The 23,950-nt window shown below is 37.7% G+C and overlaps 1 protein-coding gene across 4 annotated transcripts in view; it reads right to left on the bottom strand.

The window, feature by feature from the left end:
• The window catches only part of LOC128367582 (inactive dipeptidyl peptidase 10-like), a 97,224-nt gene extending 93,289 nt beyond the window's left edge, over nt 1-3,935 (bottom strand). For 3 of the 4 annotated variants that reach the window (XM_053328183.1, XM_053328182.1, XM_053328184.1), the window contains exons 1-2: nt 3,896-3,935; nt 663-758 (exon numbers count right to left, since the gene is read on the bottom strand). In XM_053328183.1, the coding sequence (XP_053184158.1) occupies nt 663-758; nt 3,896-3,920 (121 nt within the window). In that variant the 5' untranslated portion in view covers nt 3,921-3,935. The remainder of the gene's footprint in view (nt 1-662; nt 759-3,895) is intronic. The other variant, XM_053328185.1, reaches the window with a different exon arrangement.
• Nucleotides 3,936-23,950: the final 20,015 nt, after the last annotated feature.

Here is a 23,950-nt window from a genome sequence, read left to right as displayed (position 1 = left end):
AAGGAATCAATACAATGTAAATAAGGAGAGAGGAAATGAATCCCACCATCTGAATTTGCATAACTAGATGCAAGGTAAGGTTAGGGTGAAACATCAGCTAGCCTAGTTTAAAACAGCACTGTCTGCTGGCTGTTATAGTCAGCCTCACTTACAAAGCAGGAGACATAGCAGAGAGAGAGATGTCATCCTTCCTTTTACCGAACAAAAGATGTGCTGTTGTTTGCCACCAAACTCATAGAGATGTCATTAATGTCAAGTAAGAGAATAGGGTGCATTTTATATAAATATATGTACAGCATCAAGAAGTAGGGGTCGGGTAATGTAGGCAGTTTGCCATACTGTCACTTGAATTAGTGTTTAATTCAAATGTAATGAAGACTATGCCTAATTTAAGCTATTTCTGTCATTCCATGAAACATTCAAAATAATGAAGAGACAATACAGCCTTGTAAAAGCTATGTGATTAATAAAAGGAAATGAAGCTTTATAAGCTTTATAAGAACAATTTACTTGTAATACCTTCCTTAGCAAATAGAATCACAAAAATCTAGCTTTCTTAAGTATATATAAACTATTTCAGTACCAGACACAGTCTCATGTATTGATAGAGGGATTAACAGAAACCCAACCAGCAGGAACAGTAGATGTTGTGAATAACTCACCATTGATCCAATTAGCCTCCGGGTCATGGACCTTGAAGTCAGGTTTAAAGAGGTCTTCAACAGTCAGTTTGGTGTCACTTCCAGCTTGGTTGTCAGCTGTAAACACAAACCGTGAATTATTAAGCTGTGCAATATATATATTTTAGTGAAACAGTAAAATGTCATCTAGAAAACCAATTTGCCTCTAGCCTGCACAACATTTAAAAAGCAAAAAAAACATAAAGTCAGTCCTTAAGAGTTTGAACCCTGTCACAGAAAGTATCCTGGTGATATGTGACCATGCATAAAACACAGATTGGTAAGTGCAGGTGCAGTTCTCAGGACAAGTGGTGCAGAAAATGAAAAACACAGTTTTAGCTATGTCTAACCCTAACCCTGTGGTGTGGCTCTATCCACCCGTCTGTTGGATCACAGCTTTGGCCCAGACTGTTATATCTCTATCGGATAGACTGCCATGAAATTTTGTACAGACCCTCATGTTTCCCATAGAGCGACTCCAATTAACTTTGGCTATTCCCCAACATTCAGCTCCACCATGAGGTTGACATGTGTGGTGTTGAATGAAATGTCTCGGTTTCGTCTTGGTTGGATGGTCATGACATTTGGTACAAAGATATATGCCCCCCTTAGAGTGACTTATAGTAAACTAACTATACTTTCTCTGTAGTTGGTGGAATCCAAAGCAGATGGTAATGTAAATAAGCAATTGTTGCCAATATATTAGCCATTTTGTAAGAAAATAATAAATTAATTCCCCCTAGTGGTCACAACATACTAATACAGCTCATTATTTACTAAAGCCTGTGCATAACTAAAATGAACTATTGGGGCAAACTACAATAACACCACATAAAGACACTTGCACTGACACATAAAGACATGTGAATGAGAATGCATTTTTTCCACAATGGCATTTCACATATTCATTAAGATGATCATTACTGGGCAAGAAAATCCTTAAGCTATCCCAATGTTGCCCCTAGAAATGTTTCTTTTTTAATTATGAAATGTTATGCCTTTAGCAGACAGAGAACGAGCCAATTGTAAGCTGCTTCTAAATAGGACAGCTGCTGATCGTGAGCAGAATATGAGGGCCAAGTCATTTTGAATGTCAGCCATATTGGCTTTCCTTGATAACTCCACACAGCATGTTTGTTTATAGAGGCAATGAAAGTCTAACCAACCGTGGAATACACCAGGGGAGAGTGTGGCTGCATGGGCAGTGGATTGTGATGATCCTACAACTGAGTAACACTGGGTGTTTTATCATAATTTTGTAAGCAAGTGCAGAGGATATCATAGTATTAAAAGAGCCAAAGAATACTGATCGATTAACTGGACTGAACAATATTGTAAGATATAGGGACACCAAGTGAAAGGTCAGCAGGGTCTAACAGGTCCGAGAAATTGTTTTGAGTGTTGTATCGCTGGTAAAACAGTGAGTATAGGTGTTATACTGCAGTTATGATTACTGACTGCTACTGTGTATCAAAGTGAATCATCTGCATTGCATCTGGTGATCAGCTTCTACCGTTGTAAAGTCATGATTGATGCCACATTTCATCTGGTACACATCTGTGTCTTTGCACTCTTCTCCATCTTCCTCTATTCTGCTGTCTTCCCTTCGCTACTCCACCACACATCCTTACTCCTTTATTTTCCCCTTTCAATGGGCAAGCTGTTGCCCCCAGCCAATGTTTATCTGAACAGGCGCCTCCATGATCACAAATTGTGCTCAAGCTCTATAAATGTGTTTTACGATTCCTCTACTCATGACATACACCTGTAAGCTAACTGGACAGCACGTGTCATTGGTTGATCTATGATGTGAGAAACACCCCATTCATAAGTGAAATTAGACTTTCACCCAGCAACAAATTTATTAGTTAAACAGACTTTACGACCACTCCATATCAAAGTAATTTACGACACTTGGGCTCCACAGATTTTTACAATTAGATAGACTATTCTGCAATGCCATTACTTACACAAAGACAAATTCTGACATATTTTTGAGAGTAAAACACATACATAATCTATTTTGATCAAGACATATACCAGCAATAATTGTTCAAACTGTAGACATTTGTATTAAATCATTTATATAAATGTGCTAAAACATTGATCAATGTTAAGACAGAATGAGGAATGCTTTCTCTTATAAAAACTTAACCTTAACATGTTTTGACAACTTCAACTGTCACTCGAGTACTGAGTCAAAGCAACTGAGAAAAACTGGAAAGATGATATAACAAACATGCTTGCGAACGATCATTTATTCACACATCCAGTAGGAGTGGACATTTGGAGTTTCTGCCAATCTGCCAATGTACAAATCCAATATTCACTTTACTTTTTGCTCTGTTTTGGTCACCCGAGGGAAATTTACTGAGTCTTTAGCGCTTTCTAACTGTCTACTATTTTGTGCTAGGCAGGTAATGAGAATTCACCAGCTAGAAAAAGGGTTCATGAGAGCGATCAACCATCAACAATAAACCATAACATGCAGAGCTGAGGCAAACTGCAGATTCTGTGATAATTCTTGGTGGGTTCATCACTATGAATGGCCCGTTTCACATTACACAGTCACTTGATCCATTGCACATTTAACAATATTGATTAGAGTAGCTTTAAGTTGGACACCAGCCAGACATCAGCAGTGGAGAGAGGTGGTGAAGAAAAGCCTCCGCTCTTTGTTTAGTGAGTTGAAAACTCAATTTGGCATATTCCTCTGTTGTAGAGAGGTAGTAGAGGAAAGCCACATCTCTTTGTTTGCAGAGTTGAAAACTCAAATTGGCATATTACTCATCCTCAGCTTTCAATATTTTTCAAATATTTCAGAGGAAGGCTGCAATATACCCAGTTCAGGTGAAGGATAATCTTTTCATCCCCAGGAAATTAAGAATTGCAACATGTTCAGACTGTCAGTGTTATTCTTGTTGAGGTGAGCTGCTAAATCCTTACAACTTCATTCATTTATTTCTTGGTTACCTGGGAGCAGCAAACTGGCAGAGGAAGTTACACAATCTACAAGAGCTTCATCTTTTACTTCACAGTTATTTCATCCATTGAATAATATAAAAATGTTAATAGAGGTTGTTTATCAATCACATTGTACATTTAGTAGTTTTTGTTGCAGGGTTGGAGACGGTTTTAAAAACAGTGACTCCTAAACTAAATCAAACAAAACTAAAACACTAAAATAAAAAAGCACAATCACAGCTGAGTGTTACCTGGCGTGAGGAGGATGACTGACATGGTGATGAGGGAGCAAACCACCAGGATGACCAGCAGAGCGATGGCAATGCCCTTCCAGTTCCTCTGAGGAGGACTGACCCCACCAAGGTCCTGTAGAGAAAGAGAAACATGGACATCAGAGGGGAACAGGGGGGCAGAAAAATATTCGCCTGATATATTTTCATGAAGAATAAAATCACACAAAGGGCCAGTCTGGGCTAGATGTACATGATACTGGTAGTAGTCATTTGACACATTTTGACAACTGAAAGTGTGTAAAAAGAAATTATTTCCCCCATTTTTTTACATTGAGGGTGTGGATAGAGTGGATGAAGTGATTTGGTGGAGTAAGGAGACAGCGAGTTAGGATGCCAACACAATCTGTTGATCTCCAGTAGCATGTCTGCAGGCTGGATGGCAGCAGAAAATGTTTTGGAGACGACGCCAGGACCTACAAGACTGTAATGACTGTGCAGTTTGATGGATAAAGAAAAAAGAGTGCATACTGTATGTTTTTACCGACACATTCAAAAAGCTGGTTCCACACTCCATATTCAATGAAATTCATCAGGTAATATGAGACCACAATAGAGCGTGATTGTGACTGTTTCTTCTCAATAAACAAACCTAAACAATACACTCTGCCTGCTCTCTGAAACATTAATGAAGGATTAATCACCCGTTTAAGAATCACTGCTATTGTGTTCATGATTGCCAAATACATTTGTAGTTTTAAATTCGGGAATAGAGACTAATTATGAAAGGATACACAGGATGGAACAAAATGATCCATTTCAAACTGAATAAGAAAATTATATAAGGGCCGGGTTTGACAGACACAATGCTGTCAAACTATTAGTTATAATCAGGCGGGGAGTTCTGGTCCTCTGAAATGAAGCCAACGTGGAAGTAACTTAGAACTGCATTCTAGCAAAAGGCCACCAGGGGGCGACCGTTTTGGTGTCAAAAGGACTTCCGTCTCTATACAAGTCAATGGAGAATTCACCAACTTCTCACTTGTTTTCAAAATGTGTTTATGGTCTCAATCGCTAGTTTAAAGCCTTCTTCAATGCAGTATGATGTTCATTTGTGAAATTTTGGCCTCTCTGATTTTATATTTGACGATAAAGCAGGGTATGCATTAGGGCGTGGCTACGTCGTGATTGACAGGTTGATTGCCCAATGTACTCGAGATCCAGCCCTTGTAACCAATCGCAACCTCCCCCGCTCCACCGTTAGCCCCGCCACATGCCCATATAAATAGAATCCGTGTTTTTATTTTTCCCAGCATGCACCTGAAATTTTCAAGATGGCGCTTTCTAGATTCGAAACTATTGGCTTCTGAGCAGCAGTCCACAAACCAATGGGTGATGTCACGGATGTTACATCCATTTCTTTTATACAGTCTGTGGTTATAATACTGCAAACCGGTCATGTGTACAATAACCTCTTGTGTATTTAATGACACAAAATCAGATCAGATTATAGTTAATATCATACTAGCAAGGCCTCCAAGAGAGAAAATCCACTTTTGTACAATTCAATTTTGAGTTGGGTAACTTTATCATAATTAATCCAATTACTTTTAATTACTCATAATTTGTGTTCCCAACAATATAATTCTGTCTTTTATTACCTGTCAATGTATAGATTTCAAGTTATTTATAACAGTTGACTACTTTTCTTGTATATGTAAGAGCTGGAGTAGGCAGGAGCATTTTTTTTTACACGGATGTTCTGCTTCACTATTTGTTACTGTCAGGCATGTTTTGCTGTATATGTGGTTTTATTCCATGTTGAACATTTGACCACTGTCACCCCTTTTGTACAGTTTCCCTGTGGGAGAGGAGCTGGAGCGGACAGTTTTATTTACATAGTGGTTCTGCTTTACTATTTGTCACTGTCAGAATAAACTAAGATCAACCATGAAGATATTCCCATTTCACAGCATCTTCCAGAAGGATACCCATTACGCTGCCAACACCCTGCAAGTAGAGAATGTATGCAATGATAGCTGACATCAAATGTAAGAAGCTAGATGTCTAGTGTTTGTGATTGTCCAGAGCTAAATATAAGTGAGGAATCCTTTATATTTAGACATGACAATGCAGCTCAATCCAGATGCTCACATACTGTACACAGCTCAAACACATACAGTGTTGTTACTCACAGTGTGTATTAACATGGGTCAGCACAGAGGCTTTGAATTCAATCCCCCACAACAAAAAAGGAATGAAGAGGCTTTGCATGAGCCACACTGCAAGCTCGGAAAAAAAAGTTTGTGTTTCGGAGCTGAAATGTGTTTGCTCGGTTCAATCATAACTTGGCCAGCTTGGTCAACCTTTCCTTCATATTATACCTTCTGACCTGTGGAAAACACATACTCTCCGTGGGGGCGAGAAGCCACACTTTTCTGCAGCTGAGTTAGGTGCTGCTTGTTATGACCCTCAAACAGAGATGCCGCTATATGTTTAGAGGATAAGGAATACAGTAGGCATTTGCATTCAAGGGCTCAATCGGTCAAACTGGCTGCAAAAAAGGCTTGGTTTGAGCTATCTAATACTGTGTGTGATATTATCAACAGTGAAATAGCTATCCAGGAGAGTTTGTGAAGCTTTGGGCTGTAACTTCATCTCTGAGTCTGGGTATTAGAGGGTCTTAAACTGGGTCTTCCACCACATCTGCTGGCACTGATAAGGTGAATTAAGCCTCCCCCCTATAAATTTCTTCTTTCTGCAGCTCCTCCTGGCCTCAATTACCCACAAAACCCTGCAGGTGAAATGCAGTGATTACTGGCCACTACTATACCTTGATTGGCTGGAGGGTGAGGAGAGACTAAATGAGCTAATTAGAGCTAGCTTCTGCTTTTAAAATGAAGCCGTCATCACTTCCCATTACGATTTTTCACATTCAGAAAACCATTTGCTAAGCACTTGACGTGGTGGTTTAAAAGCAGTTTAGCTGACTTTTATCATTTGACAGATATGACTAGAAATGTCATATCTACTGACTGATGAGCTCTTTATGACCAGAGTACCTCCAGTTATTTCTCATATACCACAAAGCCGCAAATGGGACATGCACACATAGTGGGTAAAGCAGCTCAAGACGCTACCCCTTTACCCTTTTTGGCTGAAGCGCCCCTCCAGAACATGAAGAAATCCAATTATCAGATTACTGCTATTGTTTTAGGTACCTAAACTGTCGCTGTCACACACTGCTGTTGTCATCGTAACTGCTCATTTTTCGGTGTTTTCTCAATTTCAACTGCAGTTCATTCATGTGGGTGACATGTTCTGCCTATGAACTCCTGTGATTTCCCAAAGCCGAGAGCCGTCTTAAAGCCTTAATGCTACGTTAATGGAGCAGTCAGTCTTCTTGTGTGTTTGACAGACCATCCAGAGTGGATTCATACACCACACAATCTTGTCAAAGCTTGTGTAAGTACCTATCCAGCTGGAAAGTAGACTTTTTTTCTCATCCAGTACTAGCCTTGACGAAAATCATGAAACACACGTACATGTTTTGGAGTTTTTTTTAGGTCAAATTTGTGGTTTTGTGGCATTGGTAGAGATCATAATGCAAAAATCAATGATGTAGACATCCACAGCAATAAATGACATTGACTTATAGCTTCAAGTATAATGTAGTCAGTTATTATCTACTACTTTTCTTCCACTGTGCAGCTGTATGACCTTTCCAAGTGTAGTTTATATCTGATTCACATGGAAAGAAGTTAACGGTCTTGTAAATGATATAATGATCTTATTGAGCGTTGCATATTACAGTGACAATGCTGAAAGAGGCAGCAATGGGAAATAGTTCTTCAAGGCTGCACTCAGTAAACAGGTGAATCATTATTGAAATACTCAACATCTAGTTCTTAGATTTGTGTTGAAGCAGGTGCTAGTAGTAGCTTGAAGCAGTTCTACATTAATGAAAAAGAGATACACTTTTAACAACCTAATTAAACTGGATATTGTTATTCTAGGTGTACTATGTGTATTTGTGTGATCGGGCAAATCATATCGCTTTCCAACATCAGGAGACATCAGGTCTATACAGTTGGTGTAAGGACGCCCTTCTTAAAAAGTCTCCGTTCCTTTAAATTTTCTGAGCACGTTCCTGAGCTACAACCCAAATCTACCAGACTTTTAGCTTTTTTAATATTAATTATCTAGTCGACATGAGAGTACAACTCAAGTATTATGCCTCGAAATATATGGACCTTCTCAAACACATTAAAGAAGCTCCGTGTCCTCATGACCGTGGACTCACATTACACAGATGCAGCGTTACATCATCTACGGCCCCCATTGGACTCATAAGACTGATCTGTTATCAGGACTTGGACCGCTGCTCATTTCATTAATACCACAAAAGGCTGACGTGTCCTTGAAAACTGACGGCAAACTCTAAATTGCCCTTGTGCCTCCATGCATGAGATTCTTTCTCCCTCTCTCTTTTCCGCTTTCTCTCAATCTAATTTTGTCCCTCAATTTCCTATTTAGCCACTTTTGAATAATCATCCTCAAATTTATTAACTCGGTTATGTGCAATAATAGAATCAGTAAGAGAATTTTGACCCGCCGAGTCTATTCCATTTCCATCATTAGGACTGTCAAAGCATAGAAAAGGCCCTGATAAACGGATAGCCTATCAGAAGAAATGAGACAGCAACTGGGTTTTATCACAATCATTAGACCCTCATCAGAGCAAATACAGCACATTTCTCACTAACTCTGTGTAGACTAGAGGACAGGCTATGGCCTTTTTTCTGACGCCTTTTATTAAATTGAATCACTAAGTGCTGAAGGCATTATTTCAGTCAAAAATCATTAAATCACAATGACAGACCAAAACAAAAAGACAAAGTACAGCCAAAACCTTTACTATCTCACATTAACATTATTTCCTCAGGCACATTTTAATCTTTAAAGAGTCAAAAAATGATGAATATGATTATGTTATCTCAACTAGTATGACCAAATCCAACATAACAACATACACTAAGCCCATCCACAACAGAAATACCACAATATGGGTCAAAATTTCAGCGAGCAAAAACAACCTATAGTTACATTTGAGTGACAGATACCATCTAACAGGTGTAGTAATTATGACCGCAAGAAGGGGTGCAGTTAAGCTGATACAGAGGGGCAAATTTCCATAACTGGGGAAGGCAGGTTGGGTGAATGGTGTGATAGATAGAGACTGCTGTTCACTTCCTGTTTCCAACCATGAGTTTTTAAAAGCTAAAACTACGGTTGCCGTGGCATTCACTGTTGCCGTGATTAGCATAGACCCGCCCCTGCTGCTGTAGAGGTATAAATACATTCAGTGCACACTACTACTACTAAGTACTACAGTATACAGTTAGCCAGTTAGCTGAGTTAGCCGTCGAGCTAGCAGCCGAGTTAGCCGTCGAGCTAGCAGCCGACTCAAGACTGTAGTGCTCAGCTGTGATTTCGGCTCATTCTTTTAAACAGATCTATTGATATGTTTTACAAGGTCTTGGGAGAGCTCTATCATATGTCTCTTATGTGACACCTTGGTAACAAAAAACTTTTTTATAGCTTTTCAATATATACTAAACCAGCTTATATGAATTTGCATGATGTTATATTAATGTGCAAATGTTTTGATTTCTTTATATGTGTGGATTTCTTTAGTTAATACCAAAGTCTGGTGAACATTTTATGTTAATAGTCTCATTGGAAATATATTTACTGAAAAAAATGTTGTGTGTTCAATACTTATTTCCCTCCACTGTGTGTGTTTTTTTTTAACAGGGATTCGTAACAGTTCCCAAAAGCACCCACAGAGGCAGCAAATTAGGGAATGTTCCTTTACTGTAGGTCATCCTGCAGTGCATGGCAGCATATTAGACAACACTGTATGGGTTGCGCAGGGGTGCATAGTACAATCGATCTATGTGGTTGTTTAATTATGCGGCATATTAGAAAACACTCCTGTGGGTCATCCTGGAGTGCCTGGTACAATCGACCTATGTGGTTATTTAATTATGAGGATGTGTTGCTGAAATTGGTTCCGTAAGAGCATACTTTTTCTTTCCTCTACTGTGTTGTTTTTTGTTTTGTTTTTTTTTGGGGGGGGGGGTTGCCTTTGATTTTATGTCAACATGTCATTCATTTTCAAAATGTGTTAATTCACTTCACATAAAAGGTGCAAGTCTGTGCCACAAAGGGACACACAGGGTTATAAATAAACTCCTGACAGCTTCAACAGCAGGAACAAGAAAGCCAGAGCATTTACTCTTTTGTATGTGAAAGTAAAAGCACAAAAGATCTATTGTAAAGCATCTTTAAATACAAATTATCCTTTCTGATTTTTTAGCATAATTCAAGATCACACAATGGAGACCTGTAGATATCTGAGCAGTTATTCTAATGTAAGTATGTGTGGAAATGATCAGCTGTCAACCACATCACTCTATGTATAATGTCTGCTGGACACATGACAAACAGTCTTTGTTAAAAGGTGCTAGGTTACCATGTCAATGATTGCATAATTGCGTTAATCTAAATGTCAGAGTGAAATGTCAATGTAAGAAAAGGTCCGGAAAGCAAACTGGTTCACCCAGCTGGACCAATCCACTGACTGAGCACAAGTAGCAAATTATTGGCAAATTGGTTTAATATATATATATTTATTAAAATTATTATATAATTATTTATTTTTTTATTCTATTGTTTATTTAATGGGACAACGTCCAAAACATGTATTGTATCAGATATAGTTACAGCTAATTTCCATCCCCACTGGTTGCCAAAGTAAAAGATAACTGTGGTGAATTAAAACATTAACACATAGAAAACAGATATATTTAAAATAAAATATTCTGTTTTAAGTTAAAATACTCAAACATGTTGGTTAGTGGAATTCGACAGGATAATTGATATACGTTTTATCTCTGTGGGTTCAGTTCAGGAAACGCTGTGTTTATTTTACATAAGGACAAATACTGGAAACAAGGTCAAACCATTAGGCTTACATAAATGAGAAATTGTGGTTCAATGAGAAGTCGTCATACATTGGAGCTACTTACTGGAGACCAACAGCCCTGTGACTCTGCTACAATTTGCACACTTTCATTACTTTGAAGAAAATCCAGCTGAATCTTGTTTGACTAGCTTGCTGGTTAATGAGTTGTTCAAAGGCTGAACTGGGATAAACATGAACACACAGGGATGGAACTAGTAAGTCTCTAAATTAACTTTCTGTAAGCCAGCAAACAAACAGATTTTCAAAAATTAAGAATTATCACTTTAAATAGATTTCTGATAAGCATTTTCAGTCATTTCTTAAATGACATTAACCCTTTCATGCATGATTTCATTTCTCTATAGGCATCAAATGACATTACATCCCATTATAATAACATAATCAACTGATTTACAACCAAAAGGTACTTTACTGCAGGTGAGGTAGTATGAGATGATGCACTAGTGTCTAACTATGCCATCACAATCCATGCATATACTGTATAGCTGCCCACTGTGCATGAAAGGGTTAATAACTGAGTAGCTTTCTACTACTATATTGTTAAAGCCCACCAACTTTGAAAAGCATTATTGTTGTATTGCAAAGGGATTTTTATTCGTTTTATGGAAGAAAGATGCTTCCATTTAGTTTGATGTAACGCTCTGTACCGACCCTGAGAGGCATGTGCCCCAAAACCTTTTGTTTTCACTGGTAAAGTGAATTATAATGCCCACAAGCAGCTGTTCAAATCATAAAAATCTCCCTGTGTCTATATGTTTTGTTGTCTTATTGATCAAGGCCTCCAGTTTGACCATTTTTCACACACAGAGTTACAGTGCACAATGTTTTTTCCCCCATTACTTGAAAACAACGACTTTTTTGTCCAGTAAATTTGTGATAGATCTCCGCTCGGCTGCTCTCTGAGGTGCAGCTGATTCTGAGGACAGTGTCACCATCACGGAGGACAACGTTTGTGTGAATTGCATCAATGGACATCATACTTCTGTTAAATCTCAGCAAGACATTCAAGAAATACTACACCCCTGCATAAATAAACCATTTCATCACTTATTCATTTAAACCAGCCTATTAGAGCCTTCTTTTAATTAGACTGACTCATTCTGGCTGTAATGTTAACCTGGCTCTCACTGGAACAAATACTATCACACTCCATCAGCTGAATCAATTATTTATCAGGTCCAGGAGACCACAGAAAATAGCAGGACACATTTGTGTGAGCAGAGTATTGAGGGGCAGTGAAATGTGATGATGGTGTGGATCTGTGAATACTAGCAGCACATGACTGGCACCACTGCTGGGAACAAAGGAATATTCAGGGTGTGCACAAAAGCAGATTAGCATTTTAGGAAATAAGCACAGTTTCTCTTCTGAATTGGTTTAATTGCATCTCTCTGGAACAAGAATGGATCATTTAAAAAGATAGTCCTGAAATATTAGTAGGGTACTTCCATAAAGTTAGGGGACTTGGGATGGATAGATTTAAACCCTAACATACTGTTCAGGGTCAAATATGACCATTTTTTTTACATTTGAGAGTTGCAAAAACGCCATATATACATTTCTTTTAGCCAGACAGTTCCTAATGTGACCCAAGGTTTACAAAAATGTTTAAATTATTGTGCAGCTGATGAACAGTTTTGCATATGTAAATGTTCAAAATTCAAAAACGATCATTCAAACATGTTGCTCTATTCTTCATATTCTTCAAAATGTGTTTATGGTCTCAATCGCTAGTTTAAAGCCTTCTTCAATGCAGTATGATGTTCATTTGTGAAATTTTGGCCTCCCTGATTTTATATGTGATGATAAAGCAGGGTATGCATTAGGGCGTGGCTACGTCGTGATTGACAGGTTGATTGACCAATGTCCTCGAGATCCAGCCCTCGCAACCATAGCAACCTGCCCGCTCCGCCAATGGCCCCACCTCTTGCCCATACAAGTAGAATCCGTGTTTTCATTTTTCCCAGCATGCACCTGAAATTTTCAAGATGGCGCTGCCCAGATTCGAAACTATTGGCTTCCGAGCAGCAGTCCACAAACCAATGGGTGATGTCACGGATGTTACGTCCATTTCTTTTATACAGTCTATGGTTATAAACTGGTGATTAATTACATTATTAGGGTTACATGATGTTATTTTAGGATGAATATTACTCCCCATGACTAAAACTGGAAGAGCAGCCCATTAAGCATGATTTGCTCACATGAAATCTATTTATCTACTATTTGTGTTAACAGTATAGCAGTACAGTAATGACTCAATAACATTTTCAATAATCAATGTCTAGAAGGAATAAAGCAGTAAAGCAGACGACAGGACAATAGAGAAAAATTTCCCTGATTGCTGCAAATCGGTCCCTCTGCAATCATAGGGCTTAGCTGTAAGCCAACAGAACTCATTTTCTATAATCACGTCATCTGTCTTTGAAATAGCAAGAACGCCCCACAAAACAAAGAGAAAACAATGTAATGTAAAAAAAAAAAAATATTACAGGATGACTATAATGAGAGCGCAGAGGAAGCAGAAGTGGAGAGAAACAGGAGGTGGGGGGCTGATTTCTGCTTGATTGCTCAGAATGAAAATGTATATTTATAGTATATAATTATAGGCTCATGTATATACAGTTGAGTCCAAAAGTGTGAGACCGCTTTCCCACGAGGAGAGACGTCTACTGTGTTGTAATTGTGTGGCATTGTGCAGCGTTACTGTGAGCATTTATTAAAGGTTTGAATTCCCTGACTAACAGCGTGTTTGGGAATGTGGATGCTGTCTGGCACTGTAACAAAAATTTCCAAGCAAAATGACACTTTTTTTTTTTTTTTACTTTTGAAGGAAGTGCACCGTTAGTCCCCGCCACCCCCTTCTCCCTCCTCCTTCCCCCTCAGCTGGAGACAATGAACGAGCCCAGCCGGTAATAAAAAAAAGCACCACAGATGTTCAGTGTGGTTTCAAACAGCTCTTGTCTGCTGCACGTTAATCTTCACAGTGCTTTCAACTGTTGCCGAATGTTATCTTTGTTTCCGACTTCCCTCGGCTTGAAAGCTACAGGTGATCCCAATAATCATCTATGGAATGCGGAGGCTTACTTGAAGGCATGCGTATACAGTCGAGTGACACAAATAGACTGATAAAGTACATCTATTGTTAGTATAATGTTAAAAATAATCCATATTTTTAGCCTTTAATATGCCGCCTCTGCATGATCTAAAGCCTAAACACATACTGGCATACATTTAATTTGAAAGAGGCAGAGAGTGAGAAGGATGAGGCGTTATGTAAAATTAGCATGCTAATGGTGCCTCTGAGATGTTTGATTAAGACCCGCCGTCTTCATCAAACCTCAGCTAATAAGCTTATACCTTACCCCCATACTGTGCACTGTGCGTGTGTGTGTGTGTGTGTGTGTGTAGTAAGCCTACCGTCGGTGGAGTCAAGCTATTTATAGAGCTGTGAGCTTACCCCTCACCTGGACTCTGACCTTGGACAGAGCGTGACAAATGACAAGCAGCATTTCAGCAGAAGCCGAGCCATTTTAACAATGACAGCAGGTCGGAGAGAGAGAGAGAGAGAGAGAGAGAAAATAATGCCATCTGTGTGAGCTTATTTTTGTTTACCCATGAAATACCATTTCTCTCTGCCTCGTGATTCATTGACAGCCACAGCCAAAGCCACGCTGCGGTCTGGAGGCTTAACATCTGAAATTGATCCACTGGCTAATAGGAAATGGCAAGCTTAGCTACATGTTGTCATCTTATTGTATTTAGCATTATCAGCCTTGCCCTGAAGGACACCGCCATTGGCCTTTGGTCCATGTGAGATAATTTTCAATTAGTCACTGTCCTTGCCATATTGGTTTCAGATACTCGAGGTTGTTGACTCACATAGCGAGAGTAATGGTATTACCGTTTAATAATATGCATGCTGAGATTAGCAATACAGGGTTGGTGGAAGAGGTGGGAGGGATGTCGCTGGGGATGGATCCCTTATATTTCATATACTTCATGTCTTCCAACTTCATAAGCTGCCAATGAAAGACTGGTATAAATAAAGAAAGTAAAGGTAAAGAAATCTGTTTTTTAATGAGCAGACTGCTAAATACACCAATTGTCTGGTTTCTTTATCTCTTCTCTCCATGGCTTCACACATTTTAAAAAACATATTCACAAAGAAAAATCCCTAATTATGTGCAAACTCTCACCCACAGCTGCATGGAAAGTTGAAGCACTTATTTTAACACATGCAGACTTGTTTAACTTAATATTTGACACTGATGCCTTCAATGTACAAAAGCCTGAATGATCCCTGTGTGAGACGACTAACCTCTTCAGTTTGAATTGAGGACATCTCAATACAAAATGCTTTTATGTTTACTTCATAGTTTATTTTGATACTGCAAGCCTTTTAAATATATAAAGGTCATGTTATTATCCACACATACAAAAGCTTAGGGAAAACTTCAGATTATCTCTACCTGCTGCCTTTCTGATTCTGCACATTATATATGTTACAAAGTCTAACATAAGGACTGTAGCCTTCAGTCCTTTTAGTCAGAGAAATTAGTTTTTTCAGTAGTGGAAATTGCAATGTGCATGGAAAGAACTGCAGCTCTAAAGCACTTCTTATCTGTTTTTGAAGTAAAATTGTTAGGGGACATACTGGTGAAAAAAAACAAATACACCTTGTTGTATTAGATAAAACCATAGCCATGTACGCTTACTTGGGGATATGCATGTAACATTTTCTGGCATATTAAATAAAAAAAGCATCTCTGCATATCAAACAAATACTCCTGAACCATCAGTCACTATGTCCCTGAGCTGGTTCAGTCTTCACCTGTGATGAACAAATTTAAATAGCTCAAACTAACAAAGAAGCGAAATGTAAAGCAGTAAACATTTTAACCAAACTTCAGAAATAATGTGAAAAGATGAAATAAACAAAGTAGAGTTAAGCATGTCTCCTATATGTGTGAATCATATATATTCACTTATTTATATGCTGCTATATGCTATATACAAGCTCTTTATGTCATTATTTACATTAACCCTTTACATACTGTTTATATTCTAACTCATAATTAGTCTCTATATCAATTCACATTTATAAATTCCCCATCAGTTATTAATAAAGGTTTGTTTGATTAATATTATGGGAAAAAAATACATTCATAATCACTATTTTATGGTCCAGGAGAACATTTCATACAATATGATGAATATAACATGTTTTAATGCTGATTTTTGAATTATTTTAAATAAACACAGCTCAAATGTGAAACTTTACATATATAAAAATGTGTATCAGATGCACAAACATTTAAAAAAAGATGCATTTTATGTCTGTTTTTGTACACTATGGCTCACAATAGGAAAGGTCCACTTTAAAGAAACTTGTATATGGTGTTTTTACAGCGCTTAAATGTAAAAAATTGATCAAATGTGACCCTGAACAGTATGTAAGGGTTAAGCTGAGGTGACAGAAACATTCATACTTTACACATTCAGCACTTTACAAGACATGCCGATGCTTTTATATTTCTCGTCATGTAAATGTTGCATTGATTCACATCGAGGCTGTTTTAGTGTCCGTAAACGTGCATGAGGAAGCAGTTATGAAGTTAAGCCAATCAGAAAGGTTATCTTCATGCTTTATTTACAATCTCACACTCTCTTGCCCTCTTTTTCCTTTCTCTCCTACATCCAACTTCATCAGCTGACTGAGGGCATTCAGCGGGCAATCCTTCGACTGAGCTGCTCTCACATCTTCCTCACCACCAGTGTGTCTAGACTCCATCAGAGGAATATTCCTGCACAGCTTCATGGCACGACCTCGCTCCCCTCAGATGTCACGATGGGATGGGGTCTAATCCCCAAAAGACTCCTCATATATATTTCTTCTGCTTTTCCTATTGTGCACACTACATCCAATACATTTTTTAACTTAATTACTCTTTAAGCCTCTCTCCTTCAATTGAGTCTCTCCTGATTGAAATATTACTTTATATTCTTTTTCCCAGATGTGGGATTTGCATTCGGTAAAAAAAAAAAAAAAATATGCAAATGTATCCGTGAGGTTGACTTGCTCGGGGAAAGAAAAAATATGAAGCATGAGGAAGAGATGATTTAGTAAACATCAGTTTTAAATGTGTATCAGTAGCAGGGAATTACAGGTGGACAAAAATCTATGATGCAAATGCTCATATAGGGACTTTATACAGCTGTGGTCTTAAAATATCCTAAAAGCAGTCCATAAAAGAGAGATATTGTCAATTGTTACATTGTTTAAATGCTGCATAAAGAGATTTTAATATTATTTCTTGTATTAAAGCATGTTAATGGGCGCCACGGTGAAATCCCTGATGTGGAATAAGGGAGTAATGTGTGATTTTATTATACAAACAAAGAGCGAGATAGAATTTAATGACATGTATTTATCTACATTACACAATTATATAGTGGATAAGTCTAAGCTCAAACCACCTACAGTCTGTGAAGGACATGAGACAATAAAGTGAATTCTGATAATCAGCTTTTACCTGAATTCTCTCTGCACATTTATATGCAGTTTTAAATGATTTACATGGTGGGCGCCAAACTCTTTGTCTTTCCCCCTGCAGTGAAATCTCTGATTTGAATGCAATTAGACACAGTTGAATGCGCTCTGGCAAATTACACTGCAGGCTGTGGATAAGATTCTAGCCATTTCCTCCCAATTCAAAAAATGCATCTTATTTATCAAGAGAAATAAAGTGGAAAAGGGGGGGAACCTGACTACAGCAGCTATTGAAAAAGAAGAGCTCATCGACACAGAGTTGAATGAGTCTGTGTGAAAGGCAGGAAATTGTCTGTCTCTGTGTGGTTGAAAAGTGGTGCTGTGTGCTTCTTATACCTATAGGGTGACATTGGAGGATTCAGCAGGCACTGAGCTATAAAATTGCTAGTTGAGAGGGAATTAGTGGGGATGGAGAGGTGGAGAGGGAAGGACAGCACAGTTGGAAGTCGGATGAAGAGGTGTGCCTCAGCAATTGATTTGATCGTCTCTCCATCAGTGATGTTGACAGTGGCTTTCCCCTTGGTGATTATGAAGGTTGGTGTCTTGACAACAGAATATAGAAAGGGCAAAAATTAACTCTGAGTCTCAATAAAAAAATTAAAAATTAAAAAAAGATAATGACTTAAGTGCATAGACAGGTTAATACAACTATTACCTTTTTTTTTTTAAAGGTCTTAATTAAACTGATAGACCATGACTCTTACATACCCAGGGGCGAAGTCTTTATTGCCATTAATGAATCAGTTAGCACAGCGTTCATGTCCACCTGTTGTGTCCTGACCACAGTCACGGATGAGATGTATTGGATCACAGATCTAAAACATCACGTTGATACATCCACACATCAATAAATCATGTAGAATACAGGTGTTTTTTATGACATAATATCATTCAGTTGAATATTTGACTTAATTATTGGGTTACTCTATGATAAATGACTGGTTTGACTTAAGTACAGGGACACGAGTTCATAATATTACACAGTATGACATCGACTTGCTGGGTTAAAAAGAGGTATAAAGAAATGATTTTTATGAGGTACAGGGATGGAGGTGTTTAACTGACTCAGGTGCCCGTTGTTTGTATGTGTGGTTATGTATGTTGTATATATGTTGTATGTATGTACAGTAGGTATGTGTACATATGTGAATGTGTATGTATATATTAGGGCTGGGCCAAAAATTAGATTTTTATATTAATCGTGATTTTTTTAATTTATTTATTTATTTTTCTAAAGACCAGCTAAATGTATCAGTTTAGTTTATTGTAAGATGTTGGTGGATGAGAATGGTTTTTGTGAGGGCAGGTGCACAAAATAAATCTCACAAACTGATGATGATGATGTGTGTATTGTTTTTTGTAAATATGACTTATGATGTATTATCAAGTGTTTGGTTCAACCTGTTCTTGTTTAAGGAAAGAAAATCACAATAATTGAAATATAAAATCGCGAATCGGGACCCAAAAATCGTTAGAGTATCGAATCGGCACAAAAGCATATCGGCCCAGCCCTAGTATATATGGGCATGTGTATATATGAATATATGAATGGAAAAATGTAGCAATGATTTATATATTGATAACAGTAAATATAGATGTAATTATTGACATTACATATAATATATATTAGTAAGAAATTGGAGGATGTTATGAATTAATAATTAAATTAGGAGCTAGCAAGCATGGATTTAAGAAATAGGGGTGGGATTCAATACGTGTTGACTTCCTCCCACTCCCTTTCGGATGTGGTTGACAGTGCGTTGCATCATGTTTTCTGTTTTCAGTGAGAACATTGTGCTTTCTATTTTATATGTTGTTTTTGTTTTCTTTCACACATTCAAATTAAAATAATCTAATCTAATCTAATACATCCACACATCAAATCATGTAGAATACTGTGGAAACGGGTGTTTGTTTTAATGACATGATATCATTCAGTTGTAAAAGATATTTGACTGCTAAAAAGTTGATTTTGCGAGTGTGGAAAACGGACTCTGTGCCTACTTATGACTTATGGTTGGGAGAATTGTCAAACAATTCTACAATGAAGACAGAGGGGGTATGTTTGATAAAACATGGGACCCCCCAGTACTGAATTACCTTAAAAATGTGAGCCCGTAGACACTGGCTATTGTACAAAGCCTCACAAGAGTATGATCTTGACCTATTTATTTTACTATTATTATTGTTATTTATTTATTTTTCTCTGCTTTTATATTCTGTCTATAGTAGATACTCATTTTATGACCATGAAATATCGTTGTAATGCTTGATGTACTGTATTCTTCTTTTTCTTTTTTTTTTCCTTTTTTCTCTACATTGAAAATCAATAAACATATTTCTAAAAAAAAAAAAGAAGATATTTGACTTAATTATTGGGTTACTCTATGATAAATGACTGGTTTGACTTAAGTAAAGGGATACCAGTTCATAAAATGACACAGTATGATCTCGACTTTGCTCTATGTGTAAAGAGCCTTGAGATAACTTGTGTTGTGATCTAGCGCTATATATAAAATAGATTGTTATTTAGTCAGGAGATTAAGTTACTTCCACTCACAATCTCGAGTGAGTCACGGCCATTTTCAGGACAAATGAAGTGTTGTTTGTAGGGTATAAAATGATTTGGAGGCCAAAGTACACCAAGCACTGATGCGTCACGTCTGTCGCAGCATGGCCACAGCAGAGAGCGCGTCCATTATAATCAACTGAAACTGCTACACCGCCACGTGCAAGCGTCATGCGGCTCAGCTCTATTTTTGCATGGCTATTGTTTTTTTTTTTCTCTCCATGCAGCTACACATACTGCCCTCCAACAGGTAAAAAACTACATAGTACAAACTGATTAAAATAAATAGCAGTCCAACCCTCTGTTTTTTTCTCTGATTACTAATTAAAATAAATGAATCACATCAATGTGTATCCATGATTGTAGCTAATTCAGTAACAGTCAATGTACCATACGCTTCCACATACTGCATAACCAACTGCATTATCACTTGGTAAAAACTCAACATGCATGCAGTGATTGAGACGGACTTTGTGTAGCAGGTAGAAAAACCCGCTTACGTGCCTGATGTACTTCACCTGTTAGTGTTTTCAGACTGATGAATAGACTTCGTGGAATAGCGGATGGAAAAATAAACCAACAAAAGCGTGTTAGTCTGGGTAATTAAAATATTATGGATGACAAGATTCAGGGCAATGTGAGAGTGAATAGAAAAAAAGTGGTGTGTCATCATCATTAGTGATAATATTGTGAGTTATAGTAATTAGTGAGGAATTCCATTGATTAGTATGGATTTGATGGTGTTGTGGTTTGTTGTGGTTGAAGGGCTGGGGTATGGTGGAAAACAGGAAGACATATGAGCATCTCTCTTTTTTTGTATTTTTTCTTTTCTTTTCAAGTTATTTGAAATTTGAAATTTTGAAATTCATTTTCTTTGTTAAGAAACTTATTCATTCATCATTATCAGATCCTGTTGAAGTCTGAATTATGAAACAGCTGGTTCATCTGCTTCCCATTAAAGATCACACTCCACTTCATTGACCACTTTACCACTGTATATAATGTTTTAGCCTGTTTTAGCTTGTTTTTAAATTAGATTTAAATTATTTTAGTATCTGAGACCTGACTACTATATCTCGCTCACATGTCTGACATGATGACTGACAAATAAAGCATCTTGAATGTTGAATCTTGAATCACTATCTTATATCTCCAACTGCAGTTTTAACCCATGTTAAGGATAGGTAATATTCTGATTGGTTGGAAATGTGGCCTTCACCTTTAACCCCAATAGCTGGTCATTGACAATGCTGATTTCATGTAAATGGCTTCCAGAGGACAGAGTGGAACATGGGCTGTAAGGACAAATGGATTTTGAAATCGAAACAACTTTTAGTGAATAAAATGCGTTCAGAATAGACTCAGTAGTCAGTGGTAAAAATGGTCAAAAAAAGTGTAATGGTCTTGAAGCATCTGGGTGGGTAGATGTGTAGGTGCTGAGAGGAGCTGTTAGCATTAGCTGTTATCGATTGCACGATGAGCACTGGTGAATGTTGCACTAGTGTTTTGAAGCATTAGATTAAATAACATTACTTAAGTTGTTAAAGTGTTATGTGGGTGCAAACATTTTTTTGGTTTTATAAGTTCCTGATACTGATGTAGAAACATATAATAGAAAAGTGTCCGATACCTGATGTGATTATTTAGATTTAATGTCAAATAATAAACAGAATAGAGAAATGAAATTGAACAAAATGAAAAAAACTCTCTGTATTGAAGAACACTTGTTTATTTTAGTGTTAGTGTTTGCAAGGTCGCAGGAAAGTGGCTTATTGTCTTAAATCTCTGACATCGTTCCTAACATGTCACAGCACTGAACTCCTGGAACAGCTTAATACTGACACTAGAGCAGAATTAGTAACATGAGCACAAATTCTTACACAAGCATTAAGTGATGATGTTTCTGTGGTTTATGTCATGATAGCGTGCATTAAAGTATGATCAAACTGAAGAAACTGCAGATCTGAGAACGGAGCGATATTGCTCCAGTGAAGAGGAATGGGTCAAGAAACACGAGCAGTCAGACAATCAGACAGACTGTCAACAAGCCAGCAGTTCATCAGATTAAAGCATTTTATTTAGAGGTAAAAGCAAAAGTGAATCCACTTGAAATGTTCGTAAAAAGAAGAACATAAAAAAAGTAATGTGTTCATACAGTAACTACTGTAAGAACAATGATAGATAGATAGATAGATAGATAGATAGATAGATAGATAGATAGATAGATAGATAGATAGATAGATAGATAGATAGATAGATAGATAGATAGATAGATAGATAGATAGATAGATAGATAGATAGATAGATAGATAGAAAGAACGACAGATAGATAGAGCGATAGACAGATAGATAGAATGATAGAACGATAGATAGAATGATATATAGGACGATAGATAGATAGAACGATAGATAGAACAATAGATAGAACGATAGATGGATGAATGGATGGATGGATAGATGGATAGACAGATAGATAGATAGAACGATAGATAGAACAATGGATGGATGGATGGATGGATGGATAGACAGATAGATAGATGAGTCTTTGATTATCTAACCCTCTGGGAGTGAAATCGATCTCCTCCTGCTCTCACTGCTTACAATAAGTCCTGTAAGTGCAGAAAAGCTTGTTTGCCAGAAACACTCGTGCACTTCATCTGAACCGAGCTGATGAACTATAGCAGTGATTAAAACCCTGGCATGAGCTATCCTGTCAATATTAATGATACCTAAAAAACTAAAAACAGTTCAACATTTGGGAGACTGCGTGCCCGTAGCCTACAGTACATGGGATATAAAGTATAACTGTGTAAATATGAGACCAACAGGAGCTGACGGTAATTAGTCCGCTTTGCTCAACACCATCATAAAATATGCACAGCATGTGTCTTCAAACTTGCCGGTAGTCATGCGCTGTATCTGTACAAACGGAAAAAATCTGAATTTCATAAGTTGAGGATTGTAACATGTAAGGTGTAAACTGGAAGCTCATTTTCAGTCTGCATGTCTGTGATGTTCTATACCAAAATAATATGCAAGAAAAGGAGGATATGCATCAGTGAGTCTGGAGCCTCTCGGGAAATGTGTTGTTCTTCTTTGTTGTTGCTGATGTCCAGGAGATCATTTAGAGGTTCACACTGACAGAGTCCCAGAGTCCATCCATCCTGAATTTCAAACTGAGCAATTGAGGCAAATTTATGGCATCTCAATTAGAATTAGAGCTGATGTTTTTGCTGAGGAAAGATGCCTGAAGCAACTTTGAGACAAAAAAAAAATACATCTACAGAGAGCGTACATGTACAAAAAGTCCTGAAGATGGTTCTCAATAGAAGATATCATGGGGTTACTACTAAAACTATGAAATGTGAGTGGATTAAAGTAGCTGAGCTGTATGTTTTCTCTTCACATGCACATGTACTTACAAGCTATCCACTGTTATCACACATACACACACACACACACACTCTCTCACACACACACACACACACACACACACAAAGACTGACTGTTCCTTCCTTCCTAATTCCTGTTATCTCTTAGCTCTGGCTGCAGTCTGTCCCCTGTCTGTGTCACACCTGATGACTCAAACTTTGTAATTGCCTTTTAATCCTTTCCAGGATAGAACATGTGTCAGAGTCGGTTAATTTGGGGCAGCGTTCGCCTCAGGATACAGAGGAAAGCTTATGACACAAAGGTCGCCAGTGTGAATCACCACCCAGGCTGGGATCATTTGGACAGAAAAGTCAACGTGGACGAGTAGCAATCTCCTCTCCGTCAGTAATGTGCTGTTGAGAACTTTCTGAGCAATGCATTTAACTAAGATTTGTACAGCTTAATCGGAAAGCACAAGGAGTTGACTCAATGTTGAGACTGACAACGCATTTTTAAAATATCTAAATCCAA

This window comes from Scomber japonicus, chromosome 11 (assembly GCF_027409825.1).
Source record: "Scomber japonicus isolate fScoJap1 chromosome 11, fScoJap1.pri, whole genome shotgun sequence".
Taxonomy (NCBI): domain Eukaryota; kingdom Metazoa; phylum Chordata; class Actinopteri; order Scombriformes; family Scombridae; genus Scomber; species Scomber japonicus.
Note: the sequence above shows the minus strand (reverse complement) of the source record. Positions and strands in the feature narration are given on the sequence as shown.